The 19,020-nt window shown below is 43.5% G+C and overlaps 1 protein-coding gene across 1 annotated transcript in view; it reads left to right on the top strand.

The window, feature by feature from the left end:
* The first annotated feature begins 4,813 nt into the window (after positions 1-4,813).
* The window catches only part of Borcs5 (BLOC-1 related complex subunit 5), an 82,985-nt gene continuing 68,778 nt past the window's right edge, over positions 4,814-19,020 (top strand). Inside the window, exons 1-2 of the mRNA XM_057792376.1 lie at positions 4,814-5,062; positions 7,942-8,085. Coding sequence (XP_057648359.1) covers positions 5,005-5,062; positions 7,942-8,085 — 202 coding nt within the window. The 5' untranslated portion in view covers positions 4,814-5,004. The remainder of the gene's footprint in view (positions 5,063-7,941; positions 8,086-19,020) is intronic.

Raw genomic sequence — 19,020 nt, 5'->3', positions numbered from 1 at the left:
ATGCACCTCTGATCCTATCATCCAGAGAGCAGAGGCAGGTGGATCTCTGGGAGTTTAAGGACAGCCTCCTCTACAGAGTGAGCTCCAGGACAGCCAGAGATAATGAGGAAGTCTCAGAAAAAAAAAAGATTTAGTTTTATGTATATGAATGTTTGCCTGAATATGTGTATATTGTATACATATATGTATGAGCATGCCCAGTACCCTGGAAAGACAGAGAAAGGCATTGAATCCCCTGGAACTAGAATTACAGTGGTTATGAGCCACCTTGTAGGTGCTGGAAAACAGACCTGGGTCCTCTACAAGAATAGCAAGTGCTCTTAACCACTGAATAATCTCTCCATCAAATAGAGCATTAAGGACTATATATCTCAGTGGTAGAGCACTTTCTTGGCATGTACAAGGTCCTACTTTGAATTCGTAGAATAGTAAAACCTATAAAATAAACATTTCACAATTCTGTTGATATGAAACAGATTTTTTTTAAAAAAACAAAACAAAACAAACAAACAAAAAAAACCCAAACCCATCGCTATTTCATTGCACGGTGAGGTTTTGTCATGCTTTTGAAATGGGGTCTTATTATGAAGCCCAGTCTAGCCTTGAACTCAAGACCTTCCCTCCTTAGCTTCCTGAGTGCTGGGATAATGTTACTGGGGTGATGTAGCACGCAACCATACAGTTCATGAATCGAGCAAGGGGCTGGAGACTGAGACACACAAAGACTCACAGACAGAGACACAGGTCATCCTTGATGCCAAAATCCTTGAAACAGGAATGCCCCAAGAATGTTCCCCTTATTGTGCACCAGAGCCACTTATATAGGGATCCTTAACTGATAGCCATGCCCCAGCCAGATGCACCAGAAACCACTCCCCTGCCATCAGGAACTCTTGAGGGTCTCGTGCTCAGAGCAGCTACAGGCTGTCTCAGAGCAGAGGAAAACAAGTTGTTTACAAGAAATTCAGGATCTGGGGGTTCACTGCTCCCAACAGTGTGATGAGAAAATGAAGGTAGGACAGACACAGAGACATTTGTACAGAAAAGCTGGGATCCAGTGGGATGAGCTTGCTCTGATGGAGGACACCAACCACAACCGTAACAGCAACCCAGGAAGCAAATGCTCCTGTTGAGGAGGCTGGTTTGTGCCTCACAGCTGAATAAGGGGGCAGAATTAGTAAATCTTGATAGAAAGGCTCTGCAGGGAGCAGCCCCAGGTTGCAGCCATCCTGGAGGAGGAAGCTATAGTTGATAGATAGTTCCTACATACACTGCATCCGAACTATAACTCTGAGCCCCATCTGGGAAGGCTTTGCTACTCCATGGGTCTTGCACCGGGAAAAATTTTTGATCCTCTTCCCTGAGAGTGAGAACTCCCATCTACGTGGAGGCACTTTTCTTTTTTAAGTGTTTTATTAGGAAAATATCTGTTATGTTCTTCAGGAGGAAATCAAAGAATAAGACACGGGGTCTCACTTCAAAATGCTTCTAGTTTGATAAGTGGGACAGGTAAGTTGATAGCTACGGAAGAACAATGTAATGATAGAAGTGGCTAACTAAGGAATCACAGAGGATGGTCTTCCAAGAAGAGGTATATGTGTTAGATCTAAAAATGAGAAGCTCAGCTAGCTAGATAAGGAGGAAGAGGAGCAACAAGGATGAGTTATCCAGAGAGAGGAAGCAAACCGCTCAGGAATCAGCCCATCTGGCAGGAAAGTTGCCTGTACATAAAAAAAAAAAAAAAAAAAGCATTAGTCAGAATATACTAGTATTCTGGAAAATTCTTTCTGCTTGCTACATGGAGAATGGGTTGAAGGAAGTGAGGTCAGAGGACTTCTGACTTCCAAGAAACGAAAGAAATGATGAGGCCTTGAACTGGACACGGAGATACGGAGAAATTAAAGAGACAATCTCTCCGGGACTTAGCGGCTGCTTGGATACACTGGTGAGGCCAAGTAAGCCTTCGGATGGGAGACAGCTGGATGGATGTGCTGGGTGACATGAGGAGGTAGAGCCAGGCTGGAGGATGCACAAAGAAGACAAGAAAACCTCTGTCTTGAGTATATCACACCTCTGCTGTACGATCAAGAATAAACACTTCACTGGAAAATCAAGAGAGCTGTTTCTCAGACAGGCATGATGGCACAGCTCATAGTCTCAGGACTTGACAGGCTGGGGTAAGAGAATCGCTGTGACTTTAAAGTGAGGTTGGGCTACAAAGCAAGACCCTGTCTCAAACAATAACAATACGAACTACAGAAAAGAGAAAGCTTTTCTATAAAGATATAAGACTCATATATATGTAAGGGATATAAACGTTCAAAGGCTGTTCATACATGGAACACAGATGTAATCACATTTCAGTGAGCCTAAGAGGCATCGATCACAAAGCGAGAAAACTTATAACACAATCGCACATTCTTCTTTCTTGTCACTGGACTTCAGGTTTCTTGAGGGTAAGGGCTACGTCTTCTGAATCTTTTCTTCTTACCTCTAACATGTGCCTAACACTTGACAGGTTCCCAGTAAATGCTGAGCAAACGAGGACATACTAAATTCCGCGTTACCTTAAACCCACACATTTACAGTGTGTGCGTCAAAGACTGGAGAGACAGGTGGCTCAGCAGCTACGGTTGTGCACTGCTCTTGTAGAGGCCTGAATTCAGCTCTCAGAACTCACATCAGGGAGCTCACAACTGGCTGTAATTCCAGTCCCCAGAGATGGATGCTCTCTTCTGGTCTCCACTGGTGCTCCAACCCACTTGTCCCATCTCCTGCTCCAAATAAAATAAAATCTAGAAGGAGGAGGAGGAAGAGGAGGATGTGGAAGACACTGAAACATCTCCCTTACCTTTCTAGACCTGGGCAAGATAGCACATACCTGTAATCCCAACATTCAGGAGACTGAGGCAGGAGGATCATCTGACCTGGACTCATGTAGCAAATACTAGACCTGCTAAGGAGGACAGGAGGAAGGGAGGGAGAGAGGGAGGGAGATTGGGAGGGAGGGAGGAAGGGAGGAAGGGAGAGAGAAAGAGAGAGAGAGAGAGAGAGAGAGAGAGAGAGAGAGAGAGAGAGAGAGAGATCCTGTTTCAAAAAACACACAGCACACCAAACCCCAAACAAGGCAAAACAACCTCTCATAGTTTAGGAGCCTATGAGTATCTCTAGGTAGATTTTATGTCTATCTTCATCTTCCTACAAAATCCTGAGCTTGCAAATCTATTTGCGCTCAGCTCATCACATTGTAAAGGGAACTGAAGCAAGAGCCAGTTCTGAAGCCATAGTCCCAAATCATCCGACTTCTTACCTTTGGAAATTACGTACTTGTTGACCTTAGAGTTGGGAAAGTTAAATGACACGAAATAGGGAGCACAAGAAAGTTAAAAATCAGTCCGTCAATTTGTCTCCTTGGGATTCTATTTATACACAAAATCTTAGGACATCTTCTGTTTTTTCTTTTTTCAATTTTTAGATAGGGTCTCATGTAGACCAGACTGGCCTTGAGCTTCATAAGTACCCAAGTGCAACTTTGATCCCCTGATTCTCTCGCTTCCAACACTCCAATTTCTGAGTGCTGGATAATAGGACCTTGACCCAAAGTACTGCCATCTTCAGGATTCCAGCAGCTCACCAAAGATAGTCACAGCTGGACTTGCTGACTATGACCTTTCCTGTTGGAAGCAAAGAGGGGCTGAGGAGGATGGGGAACCATCACTTGAGTTTGGATCCACTCATCCCAACCACTTATACACAATTCTGCCTTAATTGCAGGTGGCCTTGGGGGTAGAGGTCTAGAGTGTAAAGGTGGGGACTCTACACCCTAAGGGGTGGGGGAGCGATCCTGTATATCAGGTGCTGAACTTCCAGTATATCAGCTGCTTTTACGTCTAATAAACTCATTGGTTCCTCAGAATGAACGTTGTTGGTAGTCAGAACTGTAGAAGGGTGTAGACGTATTTATATTTTCCATAGGGAAGGCATTTTAGCAACATGGGGACACACCACAGAGACTAGGGGCTTGTAATTTCTTGAAGCAGTTGAGAGAAAGAACCCCTGAAGGCGTCGGGTTACTGCCTGCATACCCGATTTGCTCACATAAGCATTTTCCTTTTTGTACCATCTGTACATCTTCCTGGTCATAGGTAGTTCCATAATGACCTGTCAATAGCGGTCAATCTTCAGGAAGTGCCTAGATTCACTTCCTGTTCAAGAGTCGTAAAGCAGCATACCCTAACAGTTTTTCTCTCAATTTTAGCTCCCCCCCCCAGTATCTTTGCATTTTCCGTTTTCCGTATGGTTGCCCACTGCTAAACTCCCTGCTTCCAAAGTTTTAAAAAAGAGCTTTGCTTCTGTACAAGTGTGGTTTGAAATTGGAGGTCTATAGACCGCCTTTATTCTCCATTGGTAAAACGGCTTAAAAATACTTGTTTTGCCGGGCGTGGTGGTTCACGTCTATAATCCCTGGTTGAGTCAGGGGGATCGCCCAGAGTTCCAGGCCACCAGAGGGCTACAGTGTGAAGCCCCTATCTCAAAAAAAAAAAAAACCCAGTTCATTTTGCAAAGTTGTTCGAAGATCATCAGGATTACAATGCTTAACCTGTGGTTCTCAAAGGTAACACGTCATCGGCAGGAAAAGGCTTCACACCTCGGGACACCTTTGGCTTTGAGGAGGCCTGGCCCTTTAAGGCAGAGCCGCCCCAACCTCCAGCCCGCGTCTCCGCGCCCCGCCCCTCGGATTTGGGGGCGGGAACCTCCGAACCCGGAACTGACGGCTACGCGTAGCCGGCGCGGCCAATCGGCGTCCCGGAAGGAGCGCGTTTCGGCGTCTGAGCCCGTGAATGACAGCAGCGCCGCCCGCCGGTCGCGGCCGCGGCCCCGCCGGTGTCCCGAGCCTCCAGTCAAAGCGCCCCTCAGCTAGGCGAGCGGCGTGCGTCCTCGCGTGTCCGTGGCCCGGCGGGCTCTCCCCGGCCCCTGCCCCGCTGTCCCTCCGCTGCCGGCGCCATGGGCAGCGAGCAGAGCGCGGAGGCCGAGAGCCGCCCCGGCGATCTGAACGCCTCAGGTCGGTGCCTCACCTCCCGTCCGGGCGCTGCTGGCGGAGCCGGCGGGCCCACCGTGTGCCCGAACACAGAGAAGGCGTGGCCTCCCGCCCCAGCCCGGTCCCCTGAACCGGCACGCTCGCCTTCGCGCTAGTCTTTAAAAGACGACCTCGTGGATGGTCGGTTCCAGGTCTCGGCGCTGACGCCGAGATTTGGCTCCATGCGGATGGATAATTCCCAGGTCCTTTAAGATCAGGCTTTCTGAAAAAAACGAGGTGTCGAGCGAGGTTCCTTCTCAGAAGGGACCAGTGAGCGCTGGGCGGTCACTTTCAATGTTTGGGTGCAAATATTACCAGATCTGCTTTTTCCATTCAGGTGTCGGGTCTGTCTTTTTAAAATTAAGTTGACCAGATGGCAGGCAGGGTCTGGTGTATCTCCAGTTGTCATCATTTTTTAGATTTCTCTAAGAGTTTGAGGTAGGAATTGGAAAGGAATTTTGCAAAACCTATAGTGAGCGCTCAATAAAACAGCTTGTGATCGAAAACCATTTGGTCTTTTTTTTTTTTCCTACCCACTTAGGTAACCTCTGAGATTGCATGAGGTAAGCTCAGGGGTTGCTAAGCCTTTTAAATTAAGACCCCGGACCTAAAAAGAGTTTTCAGAATGGCTCGCTGCTTGGTACCATTTGCCACTCAGAAATGTGGAAGCTAACAGGTGTGTGGGGCGGGGGGGGGGGGGGGGGGGCGGTGATTCATGCCGAAGGGCAATTCCTTGAGGCCTGCTGTCTGGGAACTTGAGTCTACTGGCTTTGCTGTGTTTTGTTTCCTTGGAAGACCCGGAGTGTCGTATCTGTTTATAACAAAACCGCATTAATGGCCATCTCTTGCTTTCTTGCCTCTATGCCCAGCCAGAAGCATAGTTTAGAGAAAGGAGCATGGTGCCCTGTTGCTCACCGGGGAACCAACAGCATAGGCTTACTTCTGAGGGAATTTGCATACTCTCCTGTGCCTAGTGCCTTGCACATGTTTGTGTGCAGTATTTATAGTGTCCCCATTTTTACACACATCTTTACCCATTTTATATATGAAATAACAGAGATGGATTAGAATGTTTTGACATCCCTTTTGGAGTCTGGGGAAAGGAGAATCATGGAATTTGTATCAGGAAAGATGTTTTGGTACTACTTCTGTAAAATGTTAGATAAATTACCAAGCTGGGATAAACTGTTCCTGAAAAGCAATAAAAGTAGCAGAGATTTCCCCCCACCCACTCCTGGAATGCAGCCCCCAGGACGACCGCCAAGCATCAGGAGAGGCTAGCTTCCAGAAAGCAGAGTAGTTCTGTGGTATCTATCCTCAGATCAGACTGATGAGCCCGAGTATACAAGCCAGTGAATACTAGAACCTTCAAGTTCTACGGATTCATTCTTATTCCAACCAGGAAAATATTTGGATGAGATGTCTTGTTCAGGGAATCCTTGGAGGATTGAACCCCTTCCCTCCCAAGGAACCTGGAATCGACATGCCTCTGAAGCGCCCTCTAATGTTCTGAAGGTTGCCACAGCCTGAAACAGCCCTGTTGATTGCTTCTGTTCTTTTTGCACTAATACTGCACTAAGACTCACTGGAGCTTTAGGAATAGACTTTGTACTAAGGACCCAGAGACCTTCAGTGCCTTTCCTAATTCTATTTCTAGGGTTGTTGATCTTGGGCAAGTCCCAGACAGTTTTGTTCTTTCATTTGTAAACTATGGACATATATCAGGAGATCAGGACAATCAAGAAAGGAGACATTCAAAAAAAAAAAATCTGTGTGTTGAATAACAAAATCCTTGGCTATGCAAGAATTTCATACATGTTATATGTTTCTATATGTTTGAAAGTTTTGGTTTTTTAATTGATATACATGTATATATATATATATGTGTATATATCCATACACATGCATATGTATTTCTTAGGCTAGGGCCTTAGCTCAGTGGTAGGGCACTTGCCTAGTATTTGAGAGGCTTTGGTTACAATCCCTAACACCACAAAAAAAGAAATTAGAAGTTCCCTATAATCTACCTATACCAGCTCCCGCTACAAAGTAATAGCATTTTGCTATGTAAAATATTCATTTTTTTCTTCTTTTGAGACAGTGCTTTATGTAGTCTAGGCTGATCTATGCTCCCAATGCTGTAAGTTATTTTATTATTATATATTTAGGTGTTTTGCCTGCATGCTTGTCTGTGCACCACATATATGTAGTGTCTGAGGAGCCATAAGAGGGTACTGGATCCACCAGACCTAGAGTTACAAATGGTTGTGAACCAACATGTGGGTGCTGGGACTTGAACCAGGGTCTTCTGGAAGAGCAGACAGTGTTCTTAACCAGTGAGTCATATCTCCAGACCCTGTTGTTGAATTTTTATCTTCCTATCTCTGCCTTGAGTGTGGAGAAGTGAGCCACCATGTCCAGTTTATGTCCAGCTGAATTACCTCTCCTCGTAGTCTTTTGTCATTTAGTTTTATTATTTATTTATTTATTTACAGACAGGGTCTTACTACGTAGCTCTGACTGTCCTGGGATTCACTATGTAGACAGACATCTGCCTGCTTCTTCCTCCCAAGTGCTAGGATTAAAGGTGTGCACTACCATACCAGCATTTCCTTTTGTTGTTGTTCTTGTTTTGTTATTAAACTTCAATCCGCTTCAACATTTCAAAGACAAAAAGCAGCCAGTACTACTCTCAGAAGAAATAGTTTATCATTTTAAATAAGGATGGCTTTGACAAGAAGCACGTATGTTAAGATCAGAAAATCTGTATGTCGTGTGAACTACTCTTTCTGGTGGCTGTGTTGGTGGTCGGCAGTGGTGGCTCTCCATCATGCAATTCCTGATCTGTGTCACTTGTTTTGCAGTGACCCCATCTCCGGCTAAACATCGGGCCAAGATGGATGATATCGTGGTTGTAGCTCAGGGTTCTCAGGCCTCCAGGAATGTCAGCAATGATCCTGATGTCATCAAGCTGCAAGAGATCCCAACCTTCCAGCCCCTTTTAAAAGGTGAGAGGTTATACTTTGTGTTATCTGGACTTGCCGGGGAGGTTTATATACGGCCCCATGACTCTTTCCCCACATATCTGTATGCCTTGGCATCTTCTCTGAAAAGTCTTCCTTGACTGCTCTGTCTGAAAGTGGAGTCTCTTTCCCTGACTTTTTTCTGTAGCACCTAATCACCCCTGACCTACTATAAAATAGAAAACATTTTTACGTGTCTGTTTGTTGTGTATGTGTGTGTATGTCACAGCTTGCATATAGAGGTCAAAGGACAACTTTTGGGAGTGTGTTCTTTCTTGCCATCATGTGGGTATTGGGGTTCAGGTCAGGTTATCAGGCTTGGCACCTTTACCTACTGAGCTATCTTGCCAGCCCACTAGGTTTACTGTCTATTTTTCTGTTAGTATGTGAGCTCCACGATGACAGGAACTTCCTGTTGCTTCCACTATTGAAGTCCAGCCCCCAAGATAGAACTGATATAAAACAAGGATCAAGTAAATTAATGAATGAACTGGTGTTACTAGAGGTGGTCCTTCAGTTGACTGCTTTAATTCCATGAAAAGGTTTTAGTTGTTTGTGATCTAGACTGTGGTATGGATTGACTAGTTTAGACTCCTAGAAAGGTTCTGTCACCACTGATGCACTGGTGATTAATTCTGGCAACTGCTTTACACGAGAGAAAAGTATGCTTACGAGAGGAGAGGTTTCCTACCCGATCGCATACTTCAAGGTGCTTGTATGAAGACCATAACTTTGTTGTTTTTGTATCTCCATTAAGTGGAGTTTATTTTCTTTATCTTTTATGTGTGAGAGTGTTGTGTGTGTACATGTTTGGAAGCCGTAGGTCAACTTCCAGTGTTGTTCTCAGGAGCCATCCACCTTGTTTTCTGAAACAGGGTCTCCCTATTCCTGGGAATGATTTTCTGTTAACTGAATGGTGCTTCTGCTATATGAGTTCCTCAGATTCCCTGCCTCTACTCCCACAAAAACACCCAAAACAAAACCTAAGCAATAATGAGCATAATAAGGTTGTGGTTTACGTTACCTGCATCTTTCTTCATTTTTTATAACAGTACCACAGACTGAGAAATTTATAAAGAAAAGAGGTTAATTTACCTTACACTTCACGATGAAGACCATAGCTCTGGTATCCTCTTGGCATCTGCTGAGAGTCTCCCTGCTGGGTCATGTCGTGAAGGGGTATATCACTTCACATGGCTGAGCAAGCTGCTTAACTTGATATCTCTTTCTCATCAAATAAAGCCATTCATGCAATCTTAAGGCTCCACCTTCATGACCACATCCCATCCTGATTACCTTCCAAAGGTCCCGCCTGCAAACCCCATTAGCCTGTGATTTGTGGGGAGTAAGTTTCAATATGAACTTTAGAGGTGACAAACACCCAGACAAGAGCAAGCTGACTCTAACAAAGCATCTTACATAGTTATCTGTATTAAATGTACCCTGGCCCCCCCATCTGTACACACACCATTCTTTCATTCTTGTGTCGCTGAGTTTGTTTTAATGATGTGTACAAGATTAGACATCTAGCAGATAGAGGCTGCACTTGAAGTGTCTTCTCCACTGTCGAGTCCTACCCGAGTTACACCGTTCCATGCTGTGTTCTTCCCAGCGATTATCTGCTGCACACTGGAGAGCATTCACACTTTCACTCTCCCCTGTTCTGGCCACCAGGCTAGACTTTGATAACCCCTCTACTCTTATGAAAGAGTGGATTACATTCTGCTGCTTCCCCATCTGCTCATGCATTTCCCTTATTCTGAGAAGTAGCGTGATTCTCCAAAGAAATCAGCCTTCCAAATGAAATTCCACCTTCTTGTAAATTTGCCCAACCTTGAGAAACAACAGATACTGATATCCCGCACTCTGCCCTCCCTGGATCTGCTGGAGTACTGTCCACCGTCAGTTTCCACATGCCTTCTTCCTGTCAACTCCTTCTTCTCAGTCCCCAAAGTCTTCTAGTCCTTCACTGGTCTTCTGTGACTTATTCTTGACTTCTCGCCCTAGGGAAATACTAAAAGCAAACCAGAATTTGAGATATACGTACTAATTTTCTGGGACTAGGTATTTAATCATTTGACATGATTCACGTGGGAATAAACGACCAGTATGGAAAGCACCTAGGAGACAACTTGGGATGAAGGGAAGCTGCCGGGAGTGACGGTCATCCACCGGGAGCATGAGTGGTAATTGTGATACAAGTGAGTGCCCACCTGGACTTGGTTACCTTAGTAACCAGGCTGTACTACATCGAGAGCTGGTACAGCAGAGAGGAAAGCTGGGGAGGGCTAGGTGACTCTGAGTACTTACCTGGGTTTGGCTAAGGAAGATAGAGAGCTCACGTGATTGGAAATGGCGGTGTGAAGCTGTGCTCAGACCACAGGCACAACCACAAGGCAGTGAGTGTTTGCAGACGCTGTGTGTCGTCTGTGAGCAAGAAACCCCTTGGACAGCGATCGGGAAAGACGGGCAACAGGAAAACTGAGTAGACAATGATGTGTCCAGTTCCCCTCAGTACTTCCCTACGAGAGATTTAAACATCGGGATTCACATTAAATTCCCGGCCTAATATCACTGGCTGTATCAGTATCCCATCTTCAGAAGGTATCGGGACATGCCAGCCATGGAGAAGGACCTGTTCCCATTGTAGCACAATCTGTTCTATAAATCACAGCTATCCTAGGGAGGTGTGTGTGTGCTTGTTTGGATTTTAGGTGCCAAATTTCTTGCAGAGCCTCCTGCTTTGACATTGTTCTGCCTGGTAATTTAAATCTCTGGCCCCTGCTGTTGTAGGAATTGCTGGCAACTCAGTACTGTTGCCTTTATACTGCCCCCTCTCTTCCCCCCTTGCTTGCTTTCAGGGTGAGACAGTTTCTTAAAGTAGTTAAAAAAAAAAAGGCCACCCAGTGAAAGCTATACCCGCCAGGTTTAATTTCAGAAAGCTTTTATTCAAGTTAATGACAGTTTATTCTTTCAAAACAATATATTCAACTCTTACAGAGTTCACTATTGTTCCATAATGTCATATGAGGTAAGCTGTTGCTGGTGGGTGATCTGCAGAGGCAGAGACTGGGCGAGTTTGGGGCTATTTGTATGACTGAGGTAATGTTTGCATTTTAATAAGCAAGCATAGTCTTTGGTTTTAACTCTTTTGTGTAAATATACCAGGGTATCATTTATAGTTTATAATACAAATATCTTCCTAGCATTTTTTAAAGTCAAAGAATTTCTATTTTTTCATAACAACATCTGAGTTAGCAATTTATTTTCATATGTGAAACACTTACTAGAAAAGGGAAGAAAACGTGAAAGTAGCAATGTGGCCGTGACAGAACACAGTAGCAAACTGTTGATTTCATGTACGTTACTAAGATTCCACTGAATTAAATAAGCCCTACACATTCTTACTTAAAATTCAACCACTTATTTTTTTAAATGAAGCTGACTCTATTTTATATCATTCTATAGGAATGAAACATTCGCAAGAGAAATGCAATATTGTTTTTATGTCAAAGTTACAAAAATATACTATTCATTTTTGGTGGATGAATAGATGCATACACACACACAACATTGTTTGTGGCTGACCTGCCATTTTTGTTCATGACCTTATGTATAACATAAGGGGTTGTCCTAGAGCCTAAGAAAGGACTGTCCTTGTTACCAGCCAGGAAGGTCTCGGTTATACAACACAGATGCTACGTGACACTAAGCAGCTTTGTTGGTGTTTTGAGAGTGGGTGTTAAGAACAGAAGGCATGTGAAGTGGATTCTGATTATTAAAGAGCTTGGAGCTGGGTGAGGGGGTGCATGCCTGTAGTCCTAACACCAGGAAGCAGAGGCAGAGAGATAGCTGTGGCAAGCCTGGGCAGATAATACAAAGAAAAGGAAAACAAAAACAAACAAAGCCAGCTTTTTGGTCTTTCTCCTGGTGGAGCTAAATGACATAGAGCAGCAGTAAAGGGTCTCAGACCCTTGGAACTCTCGGAACACTGAGAACTCTGCTTAGCTGGGGGGAAGGATGAGGAAGAGGAAGAGGAAGTGGAATTTCTTAGCATCAGTTCCTCTACCATGTACTACCACTCCTGTCACTCAAAGATAGACAGCTATCTCCACCAGCTGCCAGACATCCCTGAACCGGAAAATGGTGTTGGGTTAAGCTTTCCAACATGAATTATTCGCCAAAAAGACCCAGCCTAAGTGAGTGAGAGGAAACACAAGGAGAAGCGTTGCTTTCATCAAGGGAAGGTGAAGCTGTCTTCAGAGCAGTGGCAGTGTTGCTCTTCCAGCAAGCCCGAGGGCGTGCGTTCTTGCTTGTTTCTTCCATCACATCTCAGAGATGCCTGTCTTCTAGTGCAACACTCCACACACATTTCCTTTGCTTCTGTCTTTCCACTGCCATCTGACTTGGTGTACCTCTTTTCTCTTGTTCAGATATATACAGAAAGGATCTTTAAAATTTCCTTTGTTTAGGTTCCATTGTCCCTCCTAGCTACCATGCTTTGATCTTTTGTTTAAATCTCTGCTGCTGAACCTACTTACCGTCCCCTTCTTCTTCTGCTTTTGCATTTTGAAATGTAGACACCAGCTTTAGCTTTTTGCTCTAGCTCTCTAGCTATGAACCAGTCTTTTAGCCCTGTACTATTCCTTTGTTTACTTTTTTGTTTTTTGTTTTTGTTTTTGAGATAGAGTTTCTCTGTGTAGCCCTGGCTGTCCTGGAACTCACTCTGTAGACCAGGCTGGCCTCAAACTCACAGAGATCTGCCTGCCTCTGCCTCTCAAATATTGGGATTAAAGGTGTGTGCCACCACTACCCAGCCTCCCTTTTCTTTTTTCTTTTTTTCCCCAGAGATAAGGTTCCACTGGCTAGCACTGGCTGTCTTGGAACTTACTCTGTAGACCAGGCTCACCTCCTTTTTTTTTAATTTAAATTTTTTTTTTATTTTACTTTATGTGTATGGATGTTTTGCTTGTGAATTGGTTAGATTTGTTTGTTTGTTTGGTTAACTTGACACCAGCTCATGTCTGGAAAGAGGGAATCAAATTGGCTTTTAGGCAAGTTTCTGGGGCATTTTCTTGATCATCGGTGATGTGAGAGGGTGATGCCATCCCTGGGCAGGTAGTCCTGGGCCATTGTATGAGAAGTCGAGTTGGCTGGTTGTGGTGGCACATGCAAGTAGGATTTGCTAAAAGAGGCACAGGCAAAAGGATCATGCGGTCTCTTATACATTAAAAAAAAAAAAAGCCAGGTAGTGATGGCACACGCCTTTAATCCCAGCACTCGGGAGACAGAGACAGGCGGATCTCTGTGAGTTCAAGGTCTATAGAGCGAATTCCAGGACAGGCTCCAAAGCTACAGAGAAACCCTATCTCAAAAAATGAACAAACAAACAAAAACAAAAAAAAACGAAAGCAGAGTGGGGGCTGGGGAGTGCTGGCTGTTCTTCCAGAGGACATGGATTCCCAGCACCAACGCAGCAGCTCACGAATGCCTGTATCTCTAGTCCCAGGGGATTCAACACCCTCCTCTGGTCTATGTGGACACACAGGGAAAACATACATAAAAATAAAATTTAAAAATCTTAAAAATGAAGAAAGAAAGCAAACTGAGCAAGCCATAGGAACAAGCCAGTAAATAACAATTTTCCCTGGTTTCCTTCAGTTCCTGCCCTGATTTCCCTCAGTGATGGACTGTGAGCTGTTAGCTGAAATATATACTTTCCTCCCAAGTTTGGTCATGGTGTTTATCATAGCAATAAAAAGCAAACATGTAGGTCTGTACACCAAGGGACTCATCTCTCCAGGACTATGTACTGATCCTTTAAATTCAGTATGTCCATCTCTGCCTGTGTGGCTGGGAATTGTTCACTTTACTCAATAAACATAGAAAGCCCCCATCATCCTCTGGTGCTAAGGGTAGAACTCGAGGCTTTGCACATTCTAGGTAAGCAAGCTCTCTATCACTGAGCTACACTTCCAGCCAGACTAACTAACACCATTTTTTTCCTTAAATTTGTGTATTTAGGCAGGTGTTTGTACATTTATGCGTTTGTGTATGTAGAGGTTAGAGGGCAACTGTGGTGTCATTCCTATGGTGCCGCTCACTTTTTTTAAAAAAGTCATTTCTATTTGTGTGTGTGTTGTATATTGCCATATGTATTAGTGCTCGCAGAGGTCATAAGCAGACGTTGGTACCCAGGATCTCGAGTTACAGAGGTTTGTGAGCTACCATTATAGGTGCTGGGAACTGAACTTGGGTCCTCTGTAGGAGCAGCAGGCACTCTTAACTGCCGAGCCATCTCTCTAGTGCCTGTCCTCCTCCTTTTGAGACAAAGTCTCTGACTAGTCTGGAATTCCCCGTGTATCAGCTGGCTGGTGAGTTTTTTCCAGGAACTAACTGCCTCTCTCTACTGTATCAGTGCTTGCCATCACTCTTGCTTGGTTTCCTTTTTGTTTGTTTTTGTTTTTAGTATGTGTTCTGGATGTGCAATTCAGGTCCTCGTGCTTACAAAACAAGACCTTTACTGACTGACCCATCTCTCCAGTCCCATGAGACTATTTTTTATTTGGTGTTTTTTGTTTGTTTGTTTGTTTGTTTGTTTGTTTTGAGACAGGGTCTCACTATGTAGCTCTGGCTGTCCTGGAATTCTTTGTAGACCAGGCTGTACTTGAACTCACAAAGATCCACCTGCCTTGGCCTCCTGAGTGCTGGAATTAAAGGCTCATGCCACTGTATCTGGCCTGAGACTTTTTTTTTTAATCAGGTGATAATGTACACTTGAATATCTTCTTGAAGAGAAAGGGTTCTTTAAGTGTTGGGTGTCAAGTTCTTTAAGTGCCAATTAGGTCAAAGCATGCTTAATAGTGTTCACATTGTATATGTATTTTCTGATTTATTAAATGTTATCATTTATTAAAAGAGAAGTATAAAGTACCCAGATACGATTGCCAATTTGCCTTTTTTTTCCCCATATTTTGCTTTGTGTAGTTTGGGAGTCTGTCATTAGGTTTAGAAGTGGTTACATACTGATCTTTTTCATCATTATGAAATTTCTCTCTGTGCTGTTGCCCTATCGTGTAGTCTGTTTTACCCAGGTCTCTTTCCTTAATTCTTATACGTGTGTAGTCTCTTTCCATTCTTTTACTGTTAATCTGTTTATACCTTCATGTTGAAAGTGTATGTTTTATAGACAGACAACTTAGTAGTAGGTTGCTGCTTTTGTGTTAGGTCTGCTTTTAAATCATGTAGAACATGATCTGACTATGGAAATTTAAATTTACCATTTAGTTTATTTTTTATTTGTGCCTTGTGCTTTTGTTCTTTCATATGTTTTCTCTGCCCTTTTTAGATCAATTGAATATTTTAGCATTCTGTTTAGTTTTCCCCTATTTTTGTTTGTTTGTTTTTAACAGCATCTTGTTCTGTAGTTCAAGCTGGTTTTACTTGAGACAGTTCTCTTGCCTCAGGCATGGCTTACCATGCCAAGCTGATTTTATTTTCTTGTTAGTCTAAAAATTCTAGTGTATCTTGCAGTGTAGATCAGCTGAAAAATGTCATTTTTTAAATCCAGGCTTTTATAAAATCCTTGAAAAATGAGTAAAAAAAAGTATTCACTGTTTTTGAACAGCTCCAGCAAGACTGTGACTCTCATCTTCCAACCCATTCTCTTTTACTGCTTATAAAATCCATCGATTTTCTTTCTTTCTTTCTTTCTTTTTATTGTTGTAGTGGGAGGCTCCTTGTTGGTTCCCAGACACCCAGCTACTTTAGACCCAAAATAATCACACAGAAACTGTATTAATTAAAACACTGCTTGTCCCATCAGTTCTAACTTCTATTTGGCTAACTCTTACATGTTAATTTAACCCATTTCTACTAATCTGTGTATCATCATGTGATAGTGGCTTACCGGCAAAGTTTTGGCATGTGTGACTCTGGTGGCTGCTCCATGGCATCTCTCTGACTCCGCCCTTCTTTCTCCCAGCATTCAGTCCGGCCCTCTCCTTCTAGCTCTCTGCTCTGCCCTGCTCTGCTATAAGCTCAAAGCAGTTATTTATGCATTAATGGTAATCACAGCACACAGAGGGGACTCCCACATCACCGTTTAAACAGAAAAGGGGAAATGGTGTGGGAGGTCCTTCTGCTTCTGTGTTGCTTTTATTGGTTAATGAATAAAGAACTGCTTTGACCCTATGGAAGGGCAGAACAGAACTAGGTGGGGAAAGCTAGGCTATATGCTGGATAAAAGAAAGGTGGAGTTGGAGAGAAGCCATGGAGCCACCAGAGACAGATGCTGGGAATTTTAGCTGGTAAGCCACAGCTAAATCAGAGTGATTCGTGAATCAGAGCAAATTAAAGATGCCCATGTTTAATGGAGTGCTCCTGGGTGACCCCAGGAAAACATGGAGGGGGAAGAGAGAGAGAAGGGGAGACCATGCAAAACCCGGAGACTATGTGTTCATTCTCTAGGGGCAGTTTAAATAGCCTGTGGGAATGGTCTTGCTCTTCCCTGGGGAGGGGTCACCATTTGGTGGGCTTTCTCAGATGGAGTTTGGACTGAGGCAACTCCCAGGGGAGAGAGCTTATGCCAGGAGCTGAAGTGAAGCCCCCAGACAAACAATCCAGAGTTTTTATATAAAGGGATGTTAGGGAGCTGAGGTGATGCTTCCGACCAAACATTCCTGTCTCCACCTCCCAAGTGCCTAGTATTAGCATGGGGGCATGTGCCACCACGCCCAGCTTGGGGTTTTTCTTTGGAAGTAATTATACTGTCATGGTTGCCCAATGCCTTCCTTATGCCATCATCCCTTCTACAGTGACCAGCTTACAGTATATTATAAGGAAGAGCTTTCTTTTTCCATTTGTTTATTTTTTCATTATTTAAATAAGTGTAGAACAGTGGGCTCCTGTTTTTGTTTTTGCTAGTAAAGCCATTATTTTCATTTTCAGGTGTTCCAAGTGTGTTCAGCTGCACACTTTTAGTCTAATTTTTCATGTCCCTTTCATGAAATCCTGCTTTTCCTTGAATGCATTCTTAGTTTCTGGAGCAGTATCATGCTGTCCTGCCTGACCCTAATCCTAGAGTCAGGCACTTCTCAAAGTACGTCCTGGATCTTCTAGTAGACGGTAACATCAAGGAACCGTCCTCACATCTCCCCAGTAGATTTAACTAGGAAATACGTGTATGTGTATCTACCGGAATATACATGCTTACACCAGTATGTGCTTGTTTTGTTTTTACCTATATTTTAAAAATAATGAGTTCATACTGATATTGTCATATATTGCCTGATAGTTTTTTAATTAAATTGTGTGTGTATGTGTGTGCCACTCTGTGTGTATAGGTCAGAGGATAACTTTGTGGAGTATGTTCTCTCCTTCTTTCTCTACATAGGTTCTGGGGGATAAACTCAGGTCACGAAATTGCAGAGCAAGCACCTTTATCTTCTGAGCCATCTCACTGGCCTGGCTCATGCGTGTTTGTTTTCTTTAATTAAATATCACTGGCTATTATTTATTTTAATATTTTGCTCCCACGTTTTCCTTTCTGTGAGACTCAGTAGGTCTGTTAGAATAATGAATAAAGAACTGCTTTGAGCCTTGATATTGCCTTCCAGGCTTTTATTGACCCTTTCCCTTCTTGCCTTCCCCTTTTTCCTTCCGCTGTTTTTCTTTTAAATGGAGTCTTTGAGTCTTGCTATATAGCCCATCCCAGGTTGGCCTACAATGTATTATGTAGGGCAAGCGGCTTTCAGGTGCTGGGGTTACAGGCTGCTGCTAACATATAGCCTTCCTATTTGCTTTCTTTCTGTAGTGCTTGGGCTCAGACCCTAGGGCTTTAACAAACAGGCACACTGCCACAGGTCTCCATCTCCACCTCTGGTACATTTTCATTGCTATGTTTCAAAGTGTAATAGTCTATTTCTCTTTTGTTAATACTGTTCTAAATCCAATCCATCCAAAGTATTTTTTAAAAAATATTTTTACTGATTCTTTGTAGATTTCACATCATGTGTTTTGATCCTACTTCTTTCCCAGTCCCCCCACATCCACCCTCTGCCCTTGTAACCTCCTCCAAAACAAAACAACCAAAGAAAGAGAGACAGAGAGAGTCTTGAACTTGTTGAGGCAGCTATAGTGTGTCCCCCTTGAGTCACAGTTTGTCCTTTAGTCCATTCATCTTTACTTACAAGTGTTCATTGCCAGAGCCACTGGTCTGGCTCCAGGCTTCCAGCTTCTGCTGTGCTCTCCCTGGGCTCCTCTCGGATATCCTGTTGTCCTGTGTGGTGGAGATCCTGTTGTTCTGGGTCTGTGGGTTTGCCCTCACCTACTCCAATAGTCCACAGATGAGGCAGATACTGGGGTGCGACAACCCATAGCCCTGGTTCTGGACCTGGATGGTGGCTCACCCACAGTATTTTTAAATCAAATTCTGTGTTGTTTAGCTTTGGATAACCACCCTGAAACTCTTTCATTTGTCTGCTTATTGTACTATCTTTCTCTGTTTTGAAAATCTGAGTGCATTTATATGCACTTTTTCTCGTTTTTTTCTGTATTGTGGGTTTTTTTTTTTTTTTTTTTTTAATTGGTCAGACAGTCTCTTGGTTACAAGTCCTCTTTCATAGCTTCTTTGCATGACTGGAAGTTTCTTTTTTTTAAAAAAAGTTATAATTTATTTATTTATTCTTCTCTCACATTCCAACCACAGTTTCCCCTTCCTCTCTCCTCCTAGCACCCCTACCCCTAGATCCACTCTTCCATTTCCATTCAGAAAAGAGCAGGCCTCTCAGGGATATCAACCAAACATGGCATAACAAGTTACAATAAGACTAGGCATAAACCCTCATATCAAGGCTGGATGAGGCCACTCAGTAGGAGGGGAAAAAAAGAGATGGTCCCAAAAGTGACAAAAGAGTCATA

Source organism: Chionomys nivalis, chromosome 1 (assembly GCF_950005125.1).
Source record: "Chionomys nivalis chromosome 1, mChiNiv1.1, whole genome shotgun sequence".
In the NCBI taxonomy this organism is placed as follows: domain Eukaryota; kingdom Metazoa; phylum Chordata; class Mammalia; order Rodentia; family Cricetidae; genus Chionomys; species Chionomys nivalis.
This window is presented reverse-complemented; position numbering and strand designations above follow the sequence as displayed.